Below are 24,515 nucleotides of genomic sequence, written 5' to 3' on the forward strand. Positions count from 1 at the left end.
GTAACCTGTCAGGACTATCGCGTGGCGTAGGCACAAGGCACTTTTATAGTCATAGTGCTCCAGCATTGTAATTAAACAGAAGCTCCAATGTATATGTTATAATAAAGTTTTGGGTATTCTTTTATTTTATTCCGTTGCATTATTAATTCATGATGACCTTAGTTATTGTCTTGTCGTGACGCCGAATCTCTAGGTACCGAGTTTGGACCGTAACAGAAAAACCGAAATAATTTTATTTTCAATCATTACTCTATGGAGAACTCCTCGACTATACATCGAGCTGAAGCGGCAATGTCAGAATATGAGGGTGTTGTTAACAGTCTAGTAGATGTTAATTCTCAGTCTTCTCCCTTAAAACAGCTAGGAGCCGGAATCTAGATTCCCCCTGCTCAGAGACAATTCAAAATCAACTAGGATATGGCTACGGAAAGAGGCCCAAGCGTATATAAATAGAGAGAGAGAGAGAGAGAGAGTAGTGGCAAATCACAAGGCCCAAGCGTATTTTGGTTACAAAAATGTTTTAGACTACTAATTAGTGATGGCTCTAATGATGTGGCAATTGGTCCCACCCACTGCCACATGTGTTTTGTGTCTTGTTTTTTTTTTGGGTAATGTTAGGGACACCAAATTTTCTACCAAACAAATGACCAAATGTCTCACATGGGTGTGGGGTCCGCAATTTTGTGGGCCCCACACCCATGTGAGATATTTGGTCATTTGTTTGGTAAAAAATTTGGGACCTCTAGCATTTTCCTTTTTTTTTTTCTTTTTTTTTTCAATTGCCACCTCACTAGTGGTGGTATTAGTGATGGTAAATTAGTGGTCTATAGCATTGCTCTTTTGGTTAATCATACCAACATCCCCCAATTATTTTAGTGAATATCAATTTACTATTCATTAATTTTACATTTTGACTCTCAAAAGTCAAATTAACGTGTAACGTAAAAACATAATTAATGATTGTAAATCTTCATTTGTATAAGGAATATGAAATATGGTTCAACTTCTCTCATATTGAAATCTCAATATGAAAGAATTTGAGGGACTTGTTGGGTACCACAAAGAGTATCATTTCAATGATCCGAACCATTCATTTTATAGAATTCTCAATATATATATTATCTATAAAACAAATTGATTTTATTGCATTTATTTATGAAAAAAAAATGGATGATAATTATATTTTAAAAATAAACTATCCATTTTTTTTAGAGACAAATGCGATAAAATAAAAAGGTTACGATTATCCAATTGACTTAAATTTTGTCATGGATGATATACATTGAGAATTCTACATCATGAACGGTTCGAATTATCAAAACAATACCCGTAGTAGGCTCTACGGGCCCCTCAAGTTCTCTTATATGGAGATCTCAATATGAAAGTAATCCAAATATAATGATTTTAAAAAACTAGACTCTTTTCCAAATGAACAAAAATATTCTTATTTTTAGAATAATGAAATTGAGACCTATTTAAATATTAATGTATGTAGTACATGCTAAAATAAATAAGAAAAATCTTAAAAACATGTAAAGTAAAACATGTAGAAGCTCATGTTGCATTATAAATTAAAAATAATAATATCCTCCTAAATAAAAAAAAAACAAAAAATATTAATATTTCATTATAAATAAAAAAATAAATTTAGAAATCACATAAAATAATAATATTTTCTTCATTTGAAAGCTCAATTTAGTCGAAACAATTTTTTGAAGGGTATTGACGAATCTCACTTGCAATTAGATTTTCATTTTTTAATGTTATAATATCATAACCAACAAAAAAAAAATCCATTGATGTATAATGTTACACCAAAAAATAAAAATAAAAATGCATTTCAATTTATTTTAAAAAATAATAAATTGAGTAAATAAAAACAATTTATTTAGAATTATATAATCATCGTATATGTTGCAAATTAAAAATTAATAATAATATAAATATAATAAAATAATAGAAGGGAAATTAAGGGATGGAATTGAGGACAATACAAAAAAGCTATTTTATGTAAAAAAAAAAAATCTTTAATTCTAACAACTATAAAAGTTTGTACTGTTTCCTACACAAATCTGAGTAATTGTACTTCAGTTAATACTTTCCTAGCATCTGTCCTTAGGGCACATCTTAGTTGTTATAAAAATATAAAAAATTTATTCTTATATAAAATTTGACAAGAATGATATAATTATGGCATTCTTGCAATTATAAACCAAAGTGATAAATATTTCAAAAATACTAGAGTTTTTAAAAATTTTACCAAATGTCGTGTGAGATCCATATGAGATCCACATTGTGTGGATCTCACATTCATGTGAAATATTTGATAAAAATTTTGATAGAATTTTTGAGATCTCTATCATTATTCTAAACATTTAGACTTTCAACGAATAACTATTAATGAGACACATAATTTTGTTTCTACAGCAGCATTACTCGTTAATTTGTAGGATTTTATATACAGTGGTGCTAGGGACCCCCAGTGGGGGCACCCCCAACACCCCCAGTAGGCCAAAAACAATTTTTTTTTCCTTTCTTTCCAATCACGCGGTGCCACGTGGCACTGGGGTCATTGGGGGTCACTGGGAGTGGGGGTCTCAAGCTTTATTCTTTTATATATGATAGAAGTAAAGTAATACTTACTAATAGTTGAGGGTAAGTTAGATTATAACAAAATGATCGCAGTTACTCTATCGACTGAAATACTAAATTTCTGATCTTCTCACTATTCCAAGGGACAGTACTGGACCACCTGTCATGTTCATATATGTTAGTGTTAGTTGGAACATAGTAAGACAGAAAGTTTGGACCAGAATTGGAGGCTAGAAATTGAATAAAATTGTAGTGTAGGATTGAGATTAGGGAGGGTAATGGATGGGGTTTTGCGCATGAATTTTTATTTTTAAATTTAATTATTTTAGTGATATAATTTTGTATTTTATTATAAATTTGACAGTTTTGATCTACCTACCATTATGTTTTACCCTACATAATCAATGCTTTCTCAAAATATTTATATTAAAATCGAGTTAAAATAAAGGATGAAGAAATTTTGTCATCCCTAATTGAGATTTATAATATTCTTGTACAGTGTTCTACCCATCAAATTAATCTCAATCAACTAATATATTTTTGAATTTTTTTTTTCTCTAAACCGTAAAATTGCTCAGTTGAAAATAAAGTCTGCATGGTAATAAAAAACGGTTTTGCAAATGGCCGGGCGAGTCAAATTTTTAAGATTGAATTTGTAAAAGAAAATAATTAATAAATAAAAAAGTAAGGTAAATAAAGTGTAATATAGTAATTTTTCTTTTGAATTTACATCATCATCAATGCGTTTGACACCATTTTTATGGCGTAATTTCGTACTTATTAAAATATTTCATGTGATCATTTATCAAATTACTCTATTTTCTCTCAAGTTTTCAATGGAAACTAAATTTAAAGACTCCAAATTTTATTTATTTATTTAATATGATAGGTTTTCTAACAAAATAAATAAATGACCTCATTTGTTTTGAAAAGTGCCAACAAATGGGAGGAGAAAATTATTATTAAAAAAATTAAGAAATTTACTTGTTAGATATGAAAACAATGAGGTCAAAGTTTCTGTTGAGATGCTCAGAAGTAGATTTCTTAAATGAAAATGTGCTAGTGGGTCCTTTATTGATAAAAGATGGTCTTCCCACCATGTTAAAATCTTGGGCTAAAAAATTATGAGATGACTATCTTAATAATGTACCAATTTACGTGGACAATAACAATTCATCCGTTCTAAATATTAATTTTTTATTTTATTTTTTATTATTTTAAAATATTAGTTCTTTTTTAAAAATTAAAAATTAAAATAATAAAAGTTTTTTATTTTATTATTTTTTAAATTCATTAATAACACAAAAAGTATAATTATGACAATTATATTCTAAAAAAATGTAATATCAAAGGATAATTTTGAAAAATTAATATTTTTAAAATATAATAATTGTACTACGAGAAAAAGTTATGCACTATTTGGTAGAGCTCTCTAAACTTAATTTTACCATTATATTTGAGTGTGGTGTTTGTTTACCGTTTTCAAAAATTAATTCCACACTAACTTTTGAAAACTCTGTCCAAGGTAGGAAATTTGGGCTAACCGGTCGTCCTCCCTGACGTCAGGCCGGTCGTCTTCTCGGGCATCAGGCCGGTTGACCAGAATAGTGCATTTTTTTATTTTTTATTTATTTATTTTTTTACAAATGCCACATGTTATTTTTTATATTTTAAAAAAAATCGGAATTTTTTAAAATTTTTTGTGAACTTTGAATAGAATTTTGAGTTGTGTATTTGGTTATCAATTGTAAATTTTTGTATCAAATATCATATGTCACATCAAAAATTCTCCACTCAATTCAAAACTCTTTTCAAAATTCATTTACTAAATAAATTTTTCACACTCAAATTATAATTCCAAAACTCGCAAATTCAAAACACAATTATATTCTCAAATTATATTTAGAAAACTCTATCCAACACAACTTTAGATTTTCTTAAAAAAATTATTATTTTGAGAGGGATGGAGTATTCATTTCTAACATTAAATTTTATTTATTTTTTTTTATTTTTTTTTGAAGAATCTTTAATAATCCTTGAGAGTGGTGCTTTTCAAAACAATTAAAAAGTTATGCAAGTAAAATATAATAATTTTTAATTAAAATGGATAAAATAATAATAGTCCATAATTGAGGGATAAAATATAATTAATTAAAAATAATAAAAATGTATTTACCAAACCAAACCACATGCTATTAGAGGGATTGTCATCCTTTCCTTTCCATAATCGTCTTCCATAATTGTAGTTAGGGGGGTGTCATTGTCGTTGTCATCTCCTTTGATTTGCATTTAGTACAATCAAGTGGGGAGATCAGCTCTGATTTCAATGGAAGATCTTGATATAAACTAAAGAAAAATGGAGACTTGAAAATTGGTTTGATGCAAGACTTGTCTAGCTTTTCTTCAACAACAGTCCGCTTTACAGGTTTCAGCCAAGGAAACTCAAAGTTGAATACAAAAGCCAACTCAGTCCCTCTCTCTCCTCTGGACCCATGAAGACCTGGTTTTACCCTCCTCATCATCATGACATGAATCTGACAGTGATGTTCTTCATTGCATTGCTTGGTCTTCCCTTCTTCACAAATTGTTCAAGCTCAACCTCACTTGGGCCCCTCCAAGGTATCTATAAATCTTAATTTATACATATAGCTTTTGTTCCTTCACTTTTATCACTAGTAATTGAGGATTGGTTTAATGGGTATTCTTGTTTTTGGGTGGTTGTGGATTGATACTGATATTGGGTCCCTGTGTATTTACTAGTATTTGTTGAGCTTATGTGGTTTGGAAGATTCCACCCAAAACAATTGTGGATTTATTAGAGGTGGGTGGATGAGACTTTATAATCAACCTTTATGATTTGTGAGAAGTACTAATACCAATTTACAAAAACAAAGCACTATTTACTGTAAACTTGTGTGGAATTATCAGAGTGTGGACACACACAATATACAATATGCAATTTGACTCTGATATAGAACTTTCCTTTTTCTCCATAGTAGTAATGGTGAAATCTTGTGCTTTTGCTTCCTAACAGAAGAAGAAAAGGAGGGGGAAAAGGAATGCAAGTGGGGTCAGATGGGTCAGTCTTTCACTGAATACCAGGGAACAATTGTCATGTGCAAAACCATGTCATTGGCATTCTCTATGGGACAACTAAAACAACACACAGATGATATGAGTTACTTCCAGTTGGGTTTATAGTCTTTTTTCTTTAGATCTCCCCCTAAACTCACATCCCTCTGAGATAATACATTCCCAAAATCCTCTTTATCTGCCTTTTAGTTGAAGAAGCCTTGAGCCCTAGTTCTTACAAGTTGTGTATTGCTTTAATTGTTCACTTATTTAAATTCTATAGAATAATTGTCTGTCTGACATTTAGGTGAGGAAGTTTTGTGGTTTTCAGTTGAACAAGCTTTAATACCTGTTTCTTTAAGGTTTGTTCGTTCGTTCTAGTCCTCGCCCATTTCTTGATTCTGTGGTTTTATAGTTCTCTTGCTTTTTCCATTCTTCAATCAAATTTCACAAAGTAGGTTCTTTTTCTTTTCATGTCAACATTTTAGGTAAATCTATTTGAATTATTGAAGTTGTTTAGGATTGTCAAATTTATAATTGAAGGAACTTATCCTTGAGAAATGGATGAAAAGAGGGTCTTAAATTCATGTTTGGTTATATCTGATGATAGAAGTGATAGCTTGTATCCAATCTTCTTCGGTGTTTCTTGGGCATTCTCTGCACTTGGGCTGTTATCAGAGCCTGAAATGAATGATGAGAAATGGTCAGAAATAAGAAATAGATTGCTTCAAGGAAGTGCTCACCTCTTGGGATATCTTGTTTGGAGTGCTCAGAGGGAAGAAGCCACTAGTGGAAAGTGTGAGATCCTTCACAAGCTTCAGAATGCGCAGAGAGAGATTGAAGAGTTAAAGAGAAGGAGAAGTGAAGATGCAAAGGCCAATGAGAAAGTCGTCAGCATATTTGCTGCACAAGAGCAGAGCTGGTTATCTGAAAGAAAGAAGCTTCGACAGCAAATTGGAGCTCTTTTAAAAGAATTAAGAGTTTTGCAGAGAAAAAGGGACGAAACTATTTCTGAATTGAATGATAAGTTACAGAAGAATGAGAATCTCTTGCAATCCAAGGATAAGGAATTTGAGCAGAAAGAGCTGAAGAGTAGGGAGCTAGAAGAAAAACTAAAGGAGGCTATCAATATGGCAGAGGAATTAAGGGAGATTGTAAAGCTTGAAGCCCAAGAGCATTTCATGGAACTTCGGAAGCACAAAACTGCTGTCATTGAGCTCGTTTCTAACCAGAGACAGCTCGAAGCTGGGATGGGTCGAGCCCTCAGGCAAGTTGAGGCTGCAAAACAAGAGGTGGATTCAGTTTTGGAGCAAAAGGAGGAATCTGATTTGATGGCCCAGAAGCTTTCTGTGGAGCTGGTTAAAACACAAAAGGATTTGGAAAAGACAGACAAGATTTTGTCAGCTATGCTGAGGAAATCCAAATGGGACACTGCGGAGAAGCAAATGCTTTTAAAGGAAGTAGAATTATCGAAGGCCACCAGAAAGCAAGATGACTTGGAAACAGAAAAGTGGAGAACAGGTTCTCAATCTAGACGTGAGAGGCATTCATTGAAAAGTATGTTGTCTAAGCATGCCAATTCAAAATCAGAGGCCTTGTCGGATGGAAGAGGGGTGCATTCCAATGCAATAGTGCCATCACAGAGTGGGAGGAGTAGATCACGGTCAACTGATTTTCTTCTATACTATGACCATCCTGAGCATCAAAAAGAGCTAGAATTTTGTTCTCCATTTTATGATCAATACTTGGTAGAAGGAAGTGAGCAAATGGGTAAGTTTGCATCTTCATCATACCCCTCTGGATTTCTAGCATTTATTATATTTCTTTTAACTTGCAATGAACATTATCAACTGTTATTTCAGCTAAAAATCAAAGTTTTCTTCTCGGTTATGGAATTATCATTTTTTTTAATTAAAAAAATGGAAAAAAATAGGGAATATATAAAAAAGGAACAAAGTTAAGGCCTTCGTTGCTTAAGTGATAATAAAATGATCAATCATTTGTTGATTATTCCTAATGCTCAATTGTTCATGATAGTAGTGAAGCATTTGCTTATATTTTGTTTTGAGTCAAAAAATTTTGTGGAGTGTTTGCAGCTGATATTAAACAGTTGGTTCGATCTGAAGCTGAAAAATACAGTACTTTAGTTGAGCAGAGGCATCACCTAGAAATAAATGCTTTTTCAGAACAACTGAGACTTAAGGATGAGAAATTAGAAGCTTTTCGTAGGCGTTTACTGAGCATGGAACTAGAATCAAAGCGGCTGCAGTCTCATATTGAAGGGCTTATCCATGACCTATTGCAGCTCAGGCAGGGGAACATGAAACTTAACGCTTTGTTATTGGATCGGGAAACTGAGTTAAAGTACTTGAAGCAGCAGTTTGTCTTGCAGTTAGAGCCCCCAAGTCTCAAAAAGACTGAAAATTCATGTCCTAATGATATGGGTTTAACACATGAAACTGTTTTGTCTGATCTCAAGATTGTAAAGAGAAAACTAGGAGAGAAAAAACAAGAAATGAAGACTGCTTCAGCAAACATTTCTCAGGAGGTGGAGCCTCAAAAAACCTTGATCACAAGCCATTCCAAAGATATAATTTTGACTGTCCAGGAGATTGAGGTAGAAAAAGATGTCGTTTTGGACCCTGGTTCCATTCAAGACGTACATGCTGGCCCAGAGGAGGTTCACATTGTTGAAAAGTCAGCATCATCGGACCACTGCTCGAGTAAGAGCAATACTTCTTCATGGAGAATGGACCTTCACGCTCTTGGAGTTTCTTTCAAGATCAAGAGGCTCAAGCAACAATTGCTCATGCTTGAGAGATTGACAGGAAAGCGAGAAAGTTATGAAGATATGGAAGGTGACAATAAAGCGTGGGCTGGGATAAACGGATTCCACATACTAATGTCATTGTTGAGTAAACAAGTTAGTAGGTACCAGTCCCTCCAAGGAAAGGCAGATGAAATTTGCAAGCGGATGGTAAGCCCCAATTTTAACTTTTAATGCAAACATCATGAATTTTACATATAGAGTTTGTTTACATTTTGAAGTTTTCAAATCTTCGTTTTATAAAAATTCTACTATCATTTTATTTTTATTTTTTTAGATCTTTTCATAAATTTAGGACTTTTGTGACTGATGACGAACAGATTGAACTTATGTCCCCATATGAACATGTGTTGCATCCAAGTTCAATACACAGTAACCCTTAATATTGTGCAATTGAAATGGGTACTTGCTTAATATTCTCTCTCTATGATTCTCAGCAAGAAAATGATCTCAATGTGAGCCACGGAGGTTCTAGTGTCAGTAGGACAAAGGAAGAAACTAAAACACTAGAGCATTTCCTTGATGAAACATTTCAGCTTCAGAGATATATAGTTGCTACAGGACAGAAGTTGATGGAAATACAGTCCAAGATATCTTCTGGATTTGTTGAGGCTGTAGAGAATCTAGATGGATCTGAGAGCTTTGACATGAACCGATTTGCTGATAGTGTTAGAACACTCTTCAGGGAAGTCCAGAGGGGTCTTGAAGTCCGGATAGCTCGAATTATAGGGGATCTTGAGGGGACCATGGCTCGTGATGGGTTCAGGCATCTGCGAAAGTAGTAAATAAATAGTAATCTGGACTCTGATCTTGAAAATTAGGCTAAGAGGGTTCTGAGATCTTGGTTTTATTTCAACTTGTAGTCAATTTGTATAGTAAAATTGTCATTTTGTTTATGCAATAGAAGTCAATTGACACAAATCCTTCGTCTAGCTAGACATTGTGTGAAGAAGGTAAAAACAAGGCAATCTTGTAAATGGGATTTTATTTGACATTTGGAAATCTTGTTTCACTATTGGCAGTCTGATTTATAAAGCTTTTGTAATTATTGTTGTTTTCTATATTCTCTGGTTTAAGAATATTATTTTTATACTTTTTATTTTTCAGGATTTAGATAAAAATTCTCTTCAATTATGTGGTAATGTTTCAAGAATAATACTAAGGTTTGTTCTTTGTTGGAAGATATCAAATGGAACTAAATGAACTTCCCTAGAGTTTTGTGAAAGGCTTAGGTTCACAGACTATTGTGGCATTGAAATAGTTTTTTTCATTACGATAAGAATAGCAAAAAATACATTGTCATCAATACAATAATTAGCTTCGCAGACTATGGTTAACTAAAAATATATAAATTCGAGGCCTGTAAAATTAAAAAATAATTGATATATAGACTCGGGGAATAATTTGAGGACTTTGAGCAAAACAGTACCTTTTTTGACTCTACCAAAACATAACTAATACAGGATAATATCCGATAAAATGAAAAATGAGGAATTTAGTTACAAATTAGTGGTGTGCAAATAAGAATTGTACTTGGTGCAATTTACTGATTTGCAATTAATTTTCCATTTATTTATAGCCAAAAGGAACAAGAAAAAGAAGAGAAAATGCAATCCTCCCCAAAACAGAAACCAAATCCCTCCATTTGAGTTTGACCTCTATGTTTGATGCATGTGCTTTCATGGAACAACTCCGTTGTGCCAAAGCCTAAGATGGTTTGTCATCAGTGGCAATACCAATATCTTCTCGCTAACCAAAGGTAAAACAATAACCTCAACCGTACTCCATCTGTCTCTATCTACATATACATATGTATGCATCTATAGGCTGATATCCGTCCTGTCGAAATGCAGGGGTTAAGGGAGTGCTCTGGACTCTGTTAAGTTGAAATATTGGATGTTATGGAGTGGAATTCATTTTATGAAACAACAGCTTACCAGTCATATGCGGTCCTTTGAACAATGGGGGTTTGTGAGCTGGTTTTGCTAATACTTCAACTCATCACCATATATTGCTTGAATTTGGATAATGTTACATGACTTTATCACTGTTGTAAAAAAATTGGGCTTGACTCCATGAGTATTGGGTACAAGGGGTTGGGAATTTTCTCAAAGAAGTTACACTGTTGATAGTTCTTGTCATTGTATATGCTTGATAAAATTTGCTGATTGACATTACTTGTGCCTGTATCATCCAAGATGTCCCAATTTTAATAGTAAAATAAGAATATTACGAAGTCATATTCCGACTCTGATTTAAGTAACCATTGATGCACAAATCAGTGTTTATGGAAATTAAACTAGGGGGGAAAGACTTTGCTAGATGGTAAGATCATTTCAGGCAGAATGTGAGCATAAGTACTTTTTGACAGTTAGAAACATTGATTGGTTCTAGTTCAAAGCACAAAAGTGTCGAAGATGTCCAGGATTTAAAGCCTAATAAATCAAACACTTTAACTGAAAGAGTAGCAACCGGTATCATTCAACATGTAAATGAGATTGAAATGGAACCGCCACTACTTATTGGGAATTTGGGATGGTGTGGTCAGGATTATGAAAGGGGGGATGGTGAAAAGGGTGATTTTTACAGTGGCGCCATAACAGCTGTTATTTGTCAAAACACTTGTGTAAAATTCTTGTGCTTCCTTCTTAACTTCTTGAATCCTCATACAATTATAGCAAATTGTGTCTGCAATTTACTACCCAAATTCACGAACCTTTTCTAATTAGTCCTCCTCTAAAGTTTTGAAATGAAGGTTATGGGTGGATCAGAGTGGCCAATAGTATTTGAAAGTATGTAAAAGGTTTTGGGTCCAAATTAAGGATCTAATTGAAATTATTTTACTCTGAAAAGTTGGCCATGCTTTTGCATGGTTGCCATTTGTAGGCTCCATATGTGTCGAAATTGTAAATAAGCCTAAATTAACATTTGTAGTTATGGCCAGAACATGAACATAAGATTAGTGCTATTAACATATCACACTTGTCACATAAAAATATAAAAGAAAAAAAGAAAAACAAAGAAAAAGAAATTCGACATAACAAAAGCAAAAGTGATGATAATCCAAGAAGAAAAAGAACATGGAATAATTCTAAGGTGTTCTTGCTCTTAAGAGTTGAGAGCTTCAAACTGTCTTGTGAACTCCTTTGCAATATCATCACTAGTTCTTGGACTTCACCAATAACATGTTTAAATTTTTGTTTATGTAAGTTTTACAGAACTTTGTGGTTCAAAGATGGGTGATATGAGGTCGATTTTAAAGTTAGGCTATACACATTAGGGGAAACACAATAACTGAAATGTGTTTCTTCTCTGTGTTTCAGAAAGAGTATGTAGCAATAGTGCATTACATATGATTTTTCTTTTGAACTACTTTTCTCCAATTATCTCATATAGTTGATCCCAAAGTTGTAACACGTGCTTTGTTGAGCTTGACCACTTGAGTTTCAAACCTATAAATTGCTAGTTCTTGTTGAGCTTTACAAGTTTTATCATGTTGATCTTGCTGAAGATATTCTAGTTCTGAAATCACTTTCTCCTTGGCATGCTCAGGTAATGGAACAGTAGTTTGTGAGTTAAATCTTTGCGTGTGACCATTGGTATCAATTTTGGGAATGTCTTGCCTTATTTTTATGGAAAATATGAGGGAAAATGCAATATAGGTTCTTATGGCATCTGCAAACTATTTTTTCTCATTAATAATCACTTTCCGTTTCTGTTTTATTGTTTTGTCGTGCTGTTTTGATGTTGGTGTCAGAGACTGGATGTATTTAATCCTTTTAAAGTAGCTTATTAGTAGCCACCAAATTGGTTATATGGTTAATTAACATCTATCCTGCATTAAAGGCTGTCTCAACTCTGATATACTATTTCTGATGAAACTGATCATGACTAAATTTCCCCATGTGTTTAGGCTAGAGGTTTAAACACAACCTTTATTCACTGAACATGATGTGCATGTGTTTTTTCAGGATGCAAAAAGTCAACTCTTGCAAAGATATGCGAAGAATTTGGTGAGAAAGTTGTTCAACAACCATAGCACAGTAAATTGCGCTCGTGAAGACACTCTTTTTGACTGATGCTAGAATACAATTTAAATCACTGATTTTGAAATCAAAAATTCATTGAGAGAAGCATTTCATGAGGTGGGATTTAATCCTCTGATGATTTGACATGCCACACATTTGGTTGATGAAGAGTGAAGAAGTATGGAGCAAAAAGTTACAGAACTTTCAACACATTGATAGGTAGAATCAAGATTTATCCAAAATGGCACCTCTTGACACATCCTGAGTGCCAATGTGTTTGAATGATAAATGGAAGAAATAAAGAAACTCATAAACAGATGGAGATGTGACCAAACAGAGCAGTAGTAGCAGCAACAGGGTCATGAGTCTATGAGATGGTAGAGATGATTGGTAGGATGGGCTCTCAATGTCTTTATTATTCACTTGGAGTGGGTAACATCTCCCTTTGTTCCCTCTCTTTAGTACATATTTCAATTAGGGGTGGCTATCTTGAATTTTGCATTTAATGTTTCTTGTGCCAATCTGGTGGAGTCATAAATTTAAATAAATGAATAAATTAGCAAGTTTTATACCTGGTTGAAAATCCCTGGTTACTGGTATCTAGGTCTCTTGATTTTTATGCAGTGTTTGATTGAGAAAGGACTACATTTGCCATCAGGATGGAAATGTGGAAGGAATAGTGGGAATGGCAACAAGTGGGATGAGGCCGGTTTGTGGTGTCCAGTCCCTGTCTTGTTTCTTGTTGGAGCAGGGACAAGCAATTAGAAAATCATGGCAGGAGCAGAGGGAGGTAAAATGGGTAATTTGCTACTCGTAGGAGGGTGCATAATAACGAGAGAGAAATGATATGACATATGAGGAATAAAAAGTTATGAGTAATGAGAGGTGGAAGATTGAAAATGAAAGATAGAGATGAATATATATATATATATATATATTTATAAGACTTGTGCGTTAAAATTAGGTATTTGATTTTGTGTAGACGATAAGAATAACGTCTTGAGTTGTTGAAAAAGAGTGAGTCCTTCAATCAGTTCTTTTGGGATGTGTGGTAAGTTTGACCATTGCAAATTCTTATTTGTGGGAATATGAATACTAAATTTTTTTTAAAAAGAAAAGTTGGGATGACACAAAAATCATGTTTAAGATGGACATTTTAGAGGCATATTTTAGAGACATTTTAGACGAATACTATTTATTTATTTTATTTTATTGTGCACAATAAGTCTTGGGTGCTCTTTATTCACAACATCTCCCTCCTTGTGAGGTGTTTCTTCCTCCCATAGTGGAAGTTTGCTCGGTTTCTCCTTCTCCATCCCGTCGGTGCTAGATCTGCCTTGTCCCTCCTCCTCTGTCGCTTGCCATAGTTGTCACCACAATCCCACTCACCATATCTACCACGGATCTGGCCCGCCTCTACAGATCCAACTGTTCTTTGGGAATGAGGTCAAGTTTTTCCCATTTTTTTTTTCCTTTTTTTGGTTTTGTTGTGTTTTGGAGTCCATCCGTGCTATACCGTAACTTATCCACTATATGGTTATAACCTATAATTTATCTCAGACATGCTCTATTGCCGATTGATTAGCTTCTGCTTTGCCATATGAGTATGAGCACGAGTTGTGCATTTGAATTTTTTCATAGTCTTTACTTCTTTGTGTTTCTTACTTGGATCTTTTCTTTGCTCGGTATAAATTTATTTGTTGGATGGATTTTCTCTGATGTGGCTTCCTTAATGAAAATTTCTTTAGGATAAAAAAAGAGGCATAAATGAACTTGGGTGAATTGTTGAATGAAATATGTACATGTGTGTAATCATATGTGAGAGAGATACGGAAAATGGCACGTAGCTCGAATTCGGTGGCCCGAATTCGGCTCGAAATCCAAAACGACGTCGTTTTGGGTTTCGAATTTTTTTTTTTTTTTTTCTGCCTTTTCTTTCTCTTCCATTTCTTTTTTTCTTTCTTTTCTTCTTCTTCTTCGTTGAACACAGGAGAAGAGCAGAGGAAGAAGAGAGGAGAAGAGAAAGAGGAGGAGAGAGGGAGAAAGAGAGAGGAGGAGAAGAGATCGTTGCAGCACCACCGCCGTCGCCTCGCCGCCGTCGATCGTTGCAGCACCAGCGATCGTCGCAGCACCACCGCCGTCGCCTCCGGCCCCGCCTGCCTCCTCCTTCCCCTGTGATTATGCCCCCTCTAGTCATCCTCCTCCTCCTCCTCCTCCTCCTCTTCTTCTTCTTCTTCTTCTCTTCTTCTTCTTCTCCGAATTCGAGCCAAATTTGAGCCTCCAAATTCGAGCTACCTATCGGAACCGGAGAGATACCTTGGCACTCACACTAACCACTGTAGTCCAAATGGATTAGACAATGAACACACCACACTATTTTTTTTTTTTTTTCCATAAAATTTGTTCAGCAATTTAGATCAAGAACTTAACTCAAGGGTGAGAATCAATTTTTTCATCATATCTTTTTGAAACTACTTAACATATCTTTAAAATCTCTTTTAACCAATTTATGTAATTAAAAAAAAAAAATCTCCAATTCTGCATCTTTTAACAATTTGATCAAAATTAAGTGAGAAAAGAGTTGTTGAAAATTTTGATTCATTTCTCATTTGACAAAAAATTAGTCAATGATCGAAGACGCTTTAACTAGGGGCAATTTTACTTTTGAGTTCAATTACATTGATCAAGCCTTCAACTCAATGGCACACAGCCTCTTGATCATGCAGTAGTTGTTTTATTTATTTATTTGTTTGTTTGTTTGATGCAGAGTGGCCAAAACCTTCAGCCCATATCACTCCTTTCCCCAGTAAAAAGGATAATAGTAATGCTAGGGATCAGAAATTCCTGACACTAAAATTTCCACAAAAAAATAAAAAATAAAAAAATATATGGTTTAGATTTATTTTAAGTGTGAGTTCCATCATGCAAATGTTACATTTGGACCATATATTGTTTTTCTAAGTATTTTTTGTATTTGAATTTTTGATCCCTAGAATTATTGAAAAGTTAATTTGGAGAGAAATTTTTAGCTTAATAAATGTTATTTGGCCCGTTTGATATCGCTTATAACTTGTTGTTTATGATTATAGCTTTTTAAATTATTAACTTAAAAGAATTAAAGTAAGTTATAAGTCCATTTGGTGCAATTTTTTTTTTTATAATTTGTAAACATAAATTAAGCATATTTAGTTAAATAAGTGGTTATATAGTTTGTGCCATACAAATCTTCAGAACGTTCTCAAAAATATTTTTACACTAATAATTTGTGAAGCGAAATTTCACATTATCTGAATATTAAAGTAATGTGAAATATATAAGCATAAATTTACTCTCTCCTTAATAGCTAATTTTTTAGAGTTAAATTTGAGGTTGAGTTCCATTCGATACCTCAATAACTAGCTTTATAATTTTACTCATTTTTTGGGTCAAATAATTTTAAAAATGAAATGGAATAAGTTATAATTTAAAATTATAATTAAACACTATTAGTGAATTTTTAACAAATAAGCTAAATAAAGTAAAGGGGCGTTGTAGGAAATCCCATGATGTGCACCCTTTAGGACATATGCATCCTATCACAAAAATATATATTTCTATCACAAAATTTTGTAATATTAATTATAAAATGTGTAACCTCTTTATAAATTGGTGTAACAAAATATTCAAAATTTTGTAGTTGATATTGCAAAAATTTGTGACTTGATAACGATATTTTTTGTTATACCAATTTGTGGCGATGTTATGCATTTTGTGATTGATGGTTACAAAATTTTATAGTATAGTTACACATTTTGTGGTAGGGTGCATATTGTATGCATCCCACCATAGCATTTCCCAGCATTGTAATGTTTTGTTATTTCATATAGGTTGGATTTTTCTCAAATTTAAATATAAAATTAAACAAACTTGAGAGAGTTGTGGGGCCTAGTTTTTTTTAGATGATTGGAACCATTTGTTTTGTTGGACTCTCAATTTATATTATTCATTAAAAAAAATTAAGTCAATGTGATAATTGTAATATTTTTATTTTATTGTGTTTATTTTCAAAAATTGAATGGTCAATTTTTAAAAATATATTTAGAGTTTATTTTTTCAAAAATAAATACAATAAAACAAAATAAAAATTATGATTTTTAAATTGAATTAATATTTTTTTTATAAATAACATATATTAAAAGACTTACAAAATAAACGATTAATGAAATCGGTGCATGCAAATTGCAATTTGGAAGGCCTAGTAAAGGAAAATGAGTGAGAGCACTAATTAGTGCTATCACTAATGATGTGGCAGTGGGTCCCACCAGGAATGATTTGATGTTTTAGCCTTGGTGTTGTATTTTTTTTTTTTTTTATTAAGTGTCATGTCATTAATAGTCTTTTAAAATTTCAAAATTAATGATCTCTACCATTGTTGCCTAGTAAATGCCGTAGCTCAGTTAGGAGTTGGGACAATGACTTTTATCATTTTTATCGAAATCCTAAACCAGTCTGTCACTATTTATCAGTGTGAATTTTCTAGTAAGTGCCGGCCGGCTATGGAGTTGTTAAATATATACTCTCTGAAGGAGAATTTGTCAAACCTAAAGCTATTTCCAATTTACAACACCATTTGGCCCCTGTTTCTAGACTCCCCAAATTTTCATTCTAACATATTTTTCTTTTTAAAATCTAAAAATGTAATGTTTAACATTTTTGTCTCATTGAGATGCACTTGGGTTGATTATACATATAACATTATATAATTATATTTTATATATTATATGTTGAGGACTGTTTTGTGTTTGCACAAATAAATTTAATTAATTAATTATCTTAAAATTATCAAGATTTTATTTATAAATTATTAGTTTTCAATTTAAAAAGTAGGAACAATAACACCACATCATCCCCTCTCTAATATGTAATATTATCTATGTAGTAAATCTTTTTTTTTATTTTTTTATTTTCTAAATTGCTTAACATGGATAAATTAATATATTTTACTTGTAAAAATTTTTGGTGCATGATATATGATTGATTTAAAATACTTTAAAGCCGTCAGGTTAATTTTATTTTTTCTCAAACCTTCAATGAGATTAGTATAATTTATCTTAATTTTTTTTTTAATTTCAAATAAATTATGAAAAATTATAAATCAATAACACAAAATAAGGTCTTGTGTAATTTTGTGGGCATGGTGTAAGTTGTTTATGTGTTTGGTACAAGCTGTTGTATATTAAAAAATCCATCATAAAGTTTTTTATCATTATTATTTCAATTATTTTTTCAGTGTCGCAATTATTTGCAATTTTCCTAATAAATTACAACAATCAAACGATGATTATCATGATGATGGTCATGCAACATGACAGTCATACACATAAGTTGAGTTATGACCGTTGATGAACGTTGTTTTCTTGATTGCAACAAAGTCAAGATATTGGGGAGGGTCCCACAATATTGTCCAAAGTATTTTCTTCATTCAACAAACACATACATACATACATGTAAAGCTTTACCTTCCTTTTCTTGTGAATAACAAGCGCCATAACCGTTTTAAAAACCCGCTCCCCTCCCTCTCTCTCTCTCTCTCTCTCTCTCTCTCTCTCTAATATATATCACAGTGAAAATCAAGACACTCACTTCGTGAGCAGAATTTAGAGAGAGAGAGAGAGAGGAATGGGATCCGATTCCGAACCAGAGCCCCAACCGAGCTCCACTCCGCCCAAGCTCCCCCTATTCTCCCTCCCCAGCAAACCTCACGAGCCTCCGGGAATGGTCACACCGCCACTCCAAACCCTTGCTTCGGTTCCATTCCATTGGGAAGAGGCACCTGGAAAGCCCCGACCCTGTACCTCAAAGCCCAAAGCTGTAAGGTGCTTAGACCTCCCTCCAAGGCTCTTAAACGAGGCCAAAATTACCAATACGCCCTCCCCAACCACGGTCCTAGACGGGCCTTACTCAGCCCGATCACTGTCTCACACATTGTCGTTTTCTATGGGAAAAGCGTCGTTTAGGAGCCCCGAGGCAGGGGTGGTTAGGAAACAGATCGGAAAGGAGAGGTGGAACTTCAGTTCTTGGCGGTGGCCGGGGAGTTTCAAGCAAAATGCCGGAGCCGTCGATGATGGGGGTAGTTTTGACTTTTCACCCTCAGTTGGTTGTGATCCTTGTGAGAGTGATGTCTTGGAAGAGTCAGAGGTGAAGACCTCAAAGGTTAGAAAGAGAAGCAGCTTCTTTGGTTCCTCCAAGTCTAACCTGTGGGTAAGTAATTGTCAACTCTCATCTCATCAACTTCACAGTTAATTCATACAATATCAATCTAGTTTCAATTATCATAAATTCAACATTTCTCTATCAGATCATTATACTCCTTGATTTGTTTTTAAAATTTTAAATTTTAGATTGAAGAATCAACAAATTGCATTAATTTTACTTAAATCTTTTATATTGTGTCAATTTAGTCTAATTTAGTCCAATTAATAACCTTCTTTTAGAAATTAGACTGTAAAGGCAAAATAAATTATTTACTCTCTTTGAACTGATTGCCAGCCAGATTACATTTAATTTGAAATAATTCATTTATTTTTTAATGGAGTATTTTGCTATTAATTTTTGTCATCAATTGGACTAAATTGACATAATATAAAAATTTAGGTTAAAATTAAAACTATAAGGACTAAACTAATACAAAAAACAAATTATAGGGATCATATGTATAATTTGCCCAATAAAAAAATATAGGGTAAATTACAAATGCACTCCTGAGATTTGATTAAAATACGAATCGCTCTATGTGATTTTGGAAATTACATTCCACTCCATGAGGTTTCTAATTTTATAACAAATCGTCCTTTTTATTAATAAATCATCTAGTCAATTAACAATTTTTACTGATGTTAGAAATATATTTCAATTAATAATTTAGGTAATTTTATTATTTTATATAAGAGCAATTATGAATTTTATTTTTTTAGTTAATTTTATTAAATAGAAAATACTAATAAGGAGGTATTTGTAATTTTCCAAACCATGTGGGGCAATCTCTACTTTAAGGAAACCTCAAGCATGTATTTGTAATTTATCCAAAATAATATATTGTATTCATATAATTACATCCCAAAAACTCTGTACTAAACAGAAAATTTATAGAGAAAACACCATAAAATAATCCTATATATATGGGCTTGATTTGCTTTGCTTCTCTGAAGTGTCAAGAGTAATTAAATCGAAATTTAGGCCTATAATTGGAAAATATTTTATTTGGTTAATTTGTTTTTCCAAGTTTTTAATGGTATTCCGAATTGATATTCCATCTTTCATAAAGCTGATAAAAGGTTAAAACAGGTGCTGCCTCTTTATCCCTTTTGTCTTGCTCACCCCCAATGGCTTTCTTTGAATTTGCTCCTCTTAAAAACTTTAATTTGAAATTTTTTGCCTATACTTTTCAGTTCAAATTCAACTTCAAGTTCATAAAAGCATGTTCTATTTGATTCAAAGTAAGGACATCGAATTTTAACTCTATTCAAAGAAAGGATCAAGTTCCATTATTATAACATAAAATTCTTTGCGTGATAATAATTAATTCGTCGCTCCTTTCTTTTTTATTTCCTTTGGTATGAATTTTTCCTTATAAGTTACTAAAAAAATTCCCCCCCCCCCCCAATTCTCCCATAAATTTGTCCACTTTTTCATAAGAAAAAAAAAATACAAACCGAGTGTTTAGAACCGATATTTTTCTATAGTTGAACTGTGTGTACCTAGAAATGTTGCTTATTTTCAAGAATTGTCAAGCAGCTGTTAATATTCAAAGCTTAAAAGGCGACATTTGAGGAATGCAAAAAATTTAAAATATGAAATTGGTTGGGAACTCTTTTGTGTTTTCCTTTATTTTATCCATATGTTTACAGTTATGTATGGATCATAATATATGTACGTACATTATGTAATGTTGCAGACAAGCATTTATGAAAGTGTTAAGCAAGCAGTCCCATGGAGACACAAACAACAAAAAATGAAAACTTGATTGTTTCTTCTCGTGCAGTCATATGATCTCCCTGATCATTGAGTTACCCCCCGTGTTGCTCTCGTATATTAATTATACTAGTTTTTGCCCTTTTTCTTCTGTCAAAAAGACGAATTTCATTACATAGTTAGGGGTGGGGATTGAAACCCGGGTAAAGGCCCAATCACCGGGTTATCTACATGCTCTTGAATTATATTATACACTAGTTGAAACTCTTAAATTAATGTAATGGTGCACAGGCATTCCATATTATGTTCCCAGAATATTGTTTATATCTTATTCAATCAATGAATGTCGTTGAGATATTAGCACGGATGTACGACATTTTGACTCTCTTGTCCAATGTGAAACTTAGGTATGAAATGAATTACTCTTGAATGTATATTGACAAGATTTGTCATTTTTTAATTACTTGAATATGTGTTCTAGTGTTTCTTGCATAATCCTTGTGTTAGTAAATGTTGGAAATATGGCTTGTTGAGTTCAATGAAAGTATGGAATGTTGCTAATACAAGAAGCAATTGTGCTCACTGTAACCAAAGAACTGTAATGCAAGAGATTGTGTCTTGGATAGCAACACCAGATGGCAATAGGTTGGTTTTTTCGAGTTCCACACGTGAATTCTTAATTTTTAACTTAATTATTTAGTTATACAATTTCATAATTTACTCCAACCTAGACAAATTTAACCTACCTACCACTATAATCGACCGACCCTACCCTATCAACTCTCTCAAAACCTTGTTCATTAGAATTGAGTTTAGTCAAACACAATTGGGTCACATAATTTTGTCATTTGTTGATGTTGTCCATTAAGGAAATGTGGCATGTTTTAAGAAGGCCAAATAAGTTCAATGTATGGTCATATGCTCGGATAATAATACTTTTAATACTGTACCAAAAACAGATACAAGGCAAATTACACTAGTAGTCCATATAGTTTGCTCATTGTGTCATTTTGATCTCTACATTTTTAATTGAATAACAGATACAAGGCAAATTACACTAGTAGTCTATATAGTTTGCTCATTGTGTCATTTTGATCTCTACATTTTCAATTGAATCAATTTTGACCCTCAATTTTAAACCGTATCAATTTAATCTAATCGACAATGCCATTAGTGTTTTAGACAAAAAATTATCACTGAATTAACTAAATATATAATTGTCTATAAAATCATAACACATGCTACTTATGAGTGTTTTTCATTAAAGAATACGAATAATTGTAATCAATTATACTAAATTGAGGCAAAATTATAAATTCAAAATTAAAATTGAGTCAACTAAAATGACAAAAAAATGATACAAGTACCTACCAAAATTTAGGAACTACTCATTTATCCTAGAATTAAATCTTTTTTTTTTTTTATGCAAGAATTAAATCATTGAGAATTGTCCATTGATTGAATCATCAAGACTACATGAAATTTGGTTTCCTCTACATTCTTAAGACATGAAATTGGAGATGTAAATGTGAACATTGCTCTGTGGTAATTACAAAAATGACAAAACCAATAAAACAGGACACCCTGTTTAAAAAAACAAAAGACACAAGACCCTACTCTCTCTCTCTCTCCATAAAACAACTGTGTATTATATCAAAGATTTAATTAGAAAGAGAAGCAAGAGACCTTCTCTTCTTGTAATTGGCCTTGAAGCAGGCTTGCCGAAGCTTCTTGGTTCTCTCTGTCAATTCAAGTTCTGGCAGCTTCTCTACCATCCTTCTATGCTCTTCTAACATCTCTATTTCCCTTGTCAATCCCAACTCCTAAATTATTTGCCAAAACACAGTTAGGGCAATTTAAAATAAAAATATTAAAATGACAGAGAACCTTTAAAAAAAAATAAAAATACCTCCTTTATACATCATCATATTGTGCATTGATTAATTAGATTTTGCATATGCATACCAAGCTTCAAAAACATAAAGAGAATGGCTTCTCTCCTAACTGGAGAGAATAATCCAATGCTCAAAAAATAAAAAGTTTAGTTTATTTTATGTACACATCTCAACATGAAAGAAGTTGAAAGGCTTGTGGAGTTTACCACGGGTCCATTTTAATGATCCAAATAGTTTTATTTTGTAAGACCCTTGATATATATCATCTATAAAAATAATTAATTCGATCCAATAATCATAACCTTTTCATTTTATCGTATTTATCTCCGAAAAAAATAGACAACAAATATATATATATATATATATTCGAAAATAAACCATCTAGTTTTTAGCGGCTAACACTACAAAAAAAAAAAAAAAAAAAAAAAGGGTTATAATTATCAGAACAACATAATTTTTTTCATAAATAATATGTAATGAGAGCCCTACATAATGAAAGGTTTGAATTATCAAAATGAAACTCATGATAAGTGTCATGGGCCTCTTAAGCTCTCTTAAATGAGATGTAAATATAAAAAAAGTCGAACCCATAAATAAAATAACTTTCCAACATTTATACATCATCATGTTGTGCATTCATTACGACTTTATCTATTTCCTCGTAATCATGTTTGGATAATTAAAGAAAACAACGTTTTATAATACACAAATATTAGTGGAATTTTTTTAAGAGCAATTTAGTATTATAAAAAATAAACCAATCAGTTGACATTATTTCTCACTAAATCTTACTTTCTCACCAAATCTTAATAAGAAATGAAACTTCCAAATTAGATTTTTTTTTTCCTACTCATCATTTCTCCCATAATTTATACCCCAACTATGAGAAAAGATTAAAAATAAAAAATTCATCATTTTTTATTATTTCTCGTCAAATCACACAATCCGCAAAAGAATGAGAAGTAGGTTCACAAAATAAAGTAGACATTCTCAACAGAAAATATAAGCACTATGTCCAGCAAAAAAAAAAAACTAAATACTTAAATTAACAAGGACATATATATTAACAATCTAGCATGCAATGCACGTACCTTGACATTGTCAATGAGGGACTTCAAGCTCTTGATCTTACGATGTGGCCACCTCATTATATTCAGTTCTCTGCATCTCTTCTTCAACACTGTCAATCCAACTTTCAACTCCTTGGCAGCTTTAGTTATTGGAACATCAAAATACTTTTGAATCTCATCCAATTCCAATGCTGCACATTTTGATTTTCCATGTCCACAACTTTGCCTTTTCACCTCCTCTCTCTCAATTGCAGCAAATTCTTGAACTTCATTATTACTTGCCAAACTTCCTCCAACACTCTCCAAATGATGATCTGAAGAAGAATTCATGATCTCCACCTTAGTATCCATCACGATATCATCGTAAAATGATGGAATGTTAAAATCCCAAAAGCCCATATCACCGCCGCGGATATCTTGAAAGTCTTTGAACTCAAAATGGGTAATTTGGTTGTTCTGGTAAGGTGTCTGGCATAGATCAAACTCCATGAAACTGTTCATAAATTGGTCGAAGCTATCCGTGAACGTTAGCTGTTGATCATACATTCTGCACACAAAAAATAATGCAAAATCTTGTTTAACTACTAATCCTATGAAACGAAAAATTCTATGAACACATATTTGTGTCCAACTCTGTGATTAATTTATGTGCAAGCAGAAGAACTGGTAATGAAAACCAGACAAATGAAAAACTATTTTTAAAAATTACAACGTATTATTTTAAAGAAAAGAAAACAAAGAAAGAATATACCCTTGAGTTTGTTTTTCTAAGTACAACCAATCAAACTCATTGTGGTTCTTCTCCACCTTTGGAACATGAAGTTGTACTTCAGGAGAATCCATGTCGTAACGTGTGTGTGTGTCTGTGTGTGTGTGAGAGAGAGAGAGAGGGGGGGAAGAGGAGAGGGGTGGAGTATAAATTGGTTGAGGTGATGGTGCAGAGTATAGGAGGAGGATTGTGGGAGTTACAATATATAATATAGGATTGGGAGGAGAATCTAATTAAATAGGATATTAATTAGTGAACGATTACCAATCACAAAAAAAAAGGGAGGGCTGCATCATTTGTGTCTCTTTAATG

At 32.6% G+C, this 24,515-nt stretch overlaps 3 protein-coding genes across 6 annotated transcripts; 2 read left to right on the top strand and 1 right to left on the bottom strand.

The window, feature by feature from the left end:
• The first annotated feature begins 4,792 nt into the window (after positions 1–4,792).
• Positions 4,793–13,090, top strand: LOC114287200 (uncharacterized). Of its 4 annotated transcripts, XR_014338915.1 has the most exons (6): positions 4,793–5,211; positions 5,627–7,434; positions 7,761–8,641; positions 10,071–10,250; positions 10,345–10,458; positions 12,463–13,090. XR_014338915.1 is itself a non-coding variant. In XM_082884468.1 (5 exons), the coding sequence occupies exons 2-4, from the start codon at positions 6,225–6,227 to the stop codon at positions 10,200–10,202; spliced, it is 2,223 nt and encodes a 740-aa protein (XP_082740594.1). In that variant the 5' UTR covers positions 4,793–5,211; positions 5,627–6,224; the 3' UTR covers positions 10,203–10,250; positions 10,345–10,618. The 4 variants fall into 4 exon arrangements, 3 of the variants coding, with proteins under 3 accessions (XP_082740594.1, XP_028086280.2, XP_082740601.1); XM_082884468.1 differs by lacking the exon at positions 12,463–13,090 and having other exon boundaries at positions 10,345–10,618; XM_028230479.2 differs by lacking the exons at positions 10,071–10,250; positions 10,345–10,458; positions 12,463–13,090 and adding an exon at positions 8,929–9,552.
• Positions 13,091–18,050: 4,960 nt separating this feature from the next.
• LOC114287199 (uncharacterized) lies at positions 18,051–20,932 on the top strand. The gene is made up of 2 exons (XM_028230477.2): positions 18,051–18,759; positions 20,453–20,932. Exons 1-2 carry the CDS (start codon positions 18,178–18,180, stop codon positions 20,519–20,521), a joined length of 651 nt encoding a protein of 216 aa, XP_028086278.2. The 5' UTR covers positions 18,051–18,177; the 3' UTR covers positions 20,522–20,932.
• Positions 20,933–22,091: 1,159 nt separating this feature from the next.
• Positions 22,092–24,277, bottom strand: RKD4 (RWP-RK domain-containing protein). The gene is made up of 3 exons (XM_028230451.2): positions 24,186–24,277; positions 23,456–23,981; positions 22,092–22,292 (listed from the first exon to the last, which is right to left on the bottom strand). Exons 1-3 carry the CDS (start codon positions 24,275–24,277, stop codon positions 22,131–22,133), a joined length of 780 nt encoding a protein of 259 aa, XP_028086252.2. The 3' UTR covers positions 22,092–22,130.
• Positions 24,278–24,515: the final 238 nt, after the last annotated feature.

This window comes from Camellia sinensis, chromosome 1 (assembly GCF_055761805.1).
Source record: "Camellia sinensis isolate YWXY chromosome 1, ASM5576180v1, whole genome shotgun sequence".
NCBI lineage: Eukaryota > Viridiplantae > Streptophyta > Magnoliopsida > Ericales > Theaceae > Camellia > Camellia sinensis.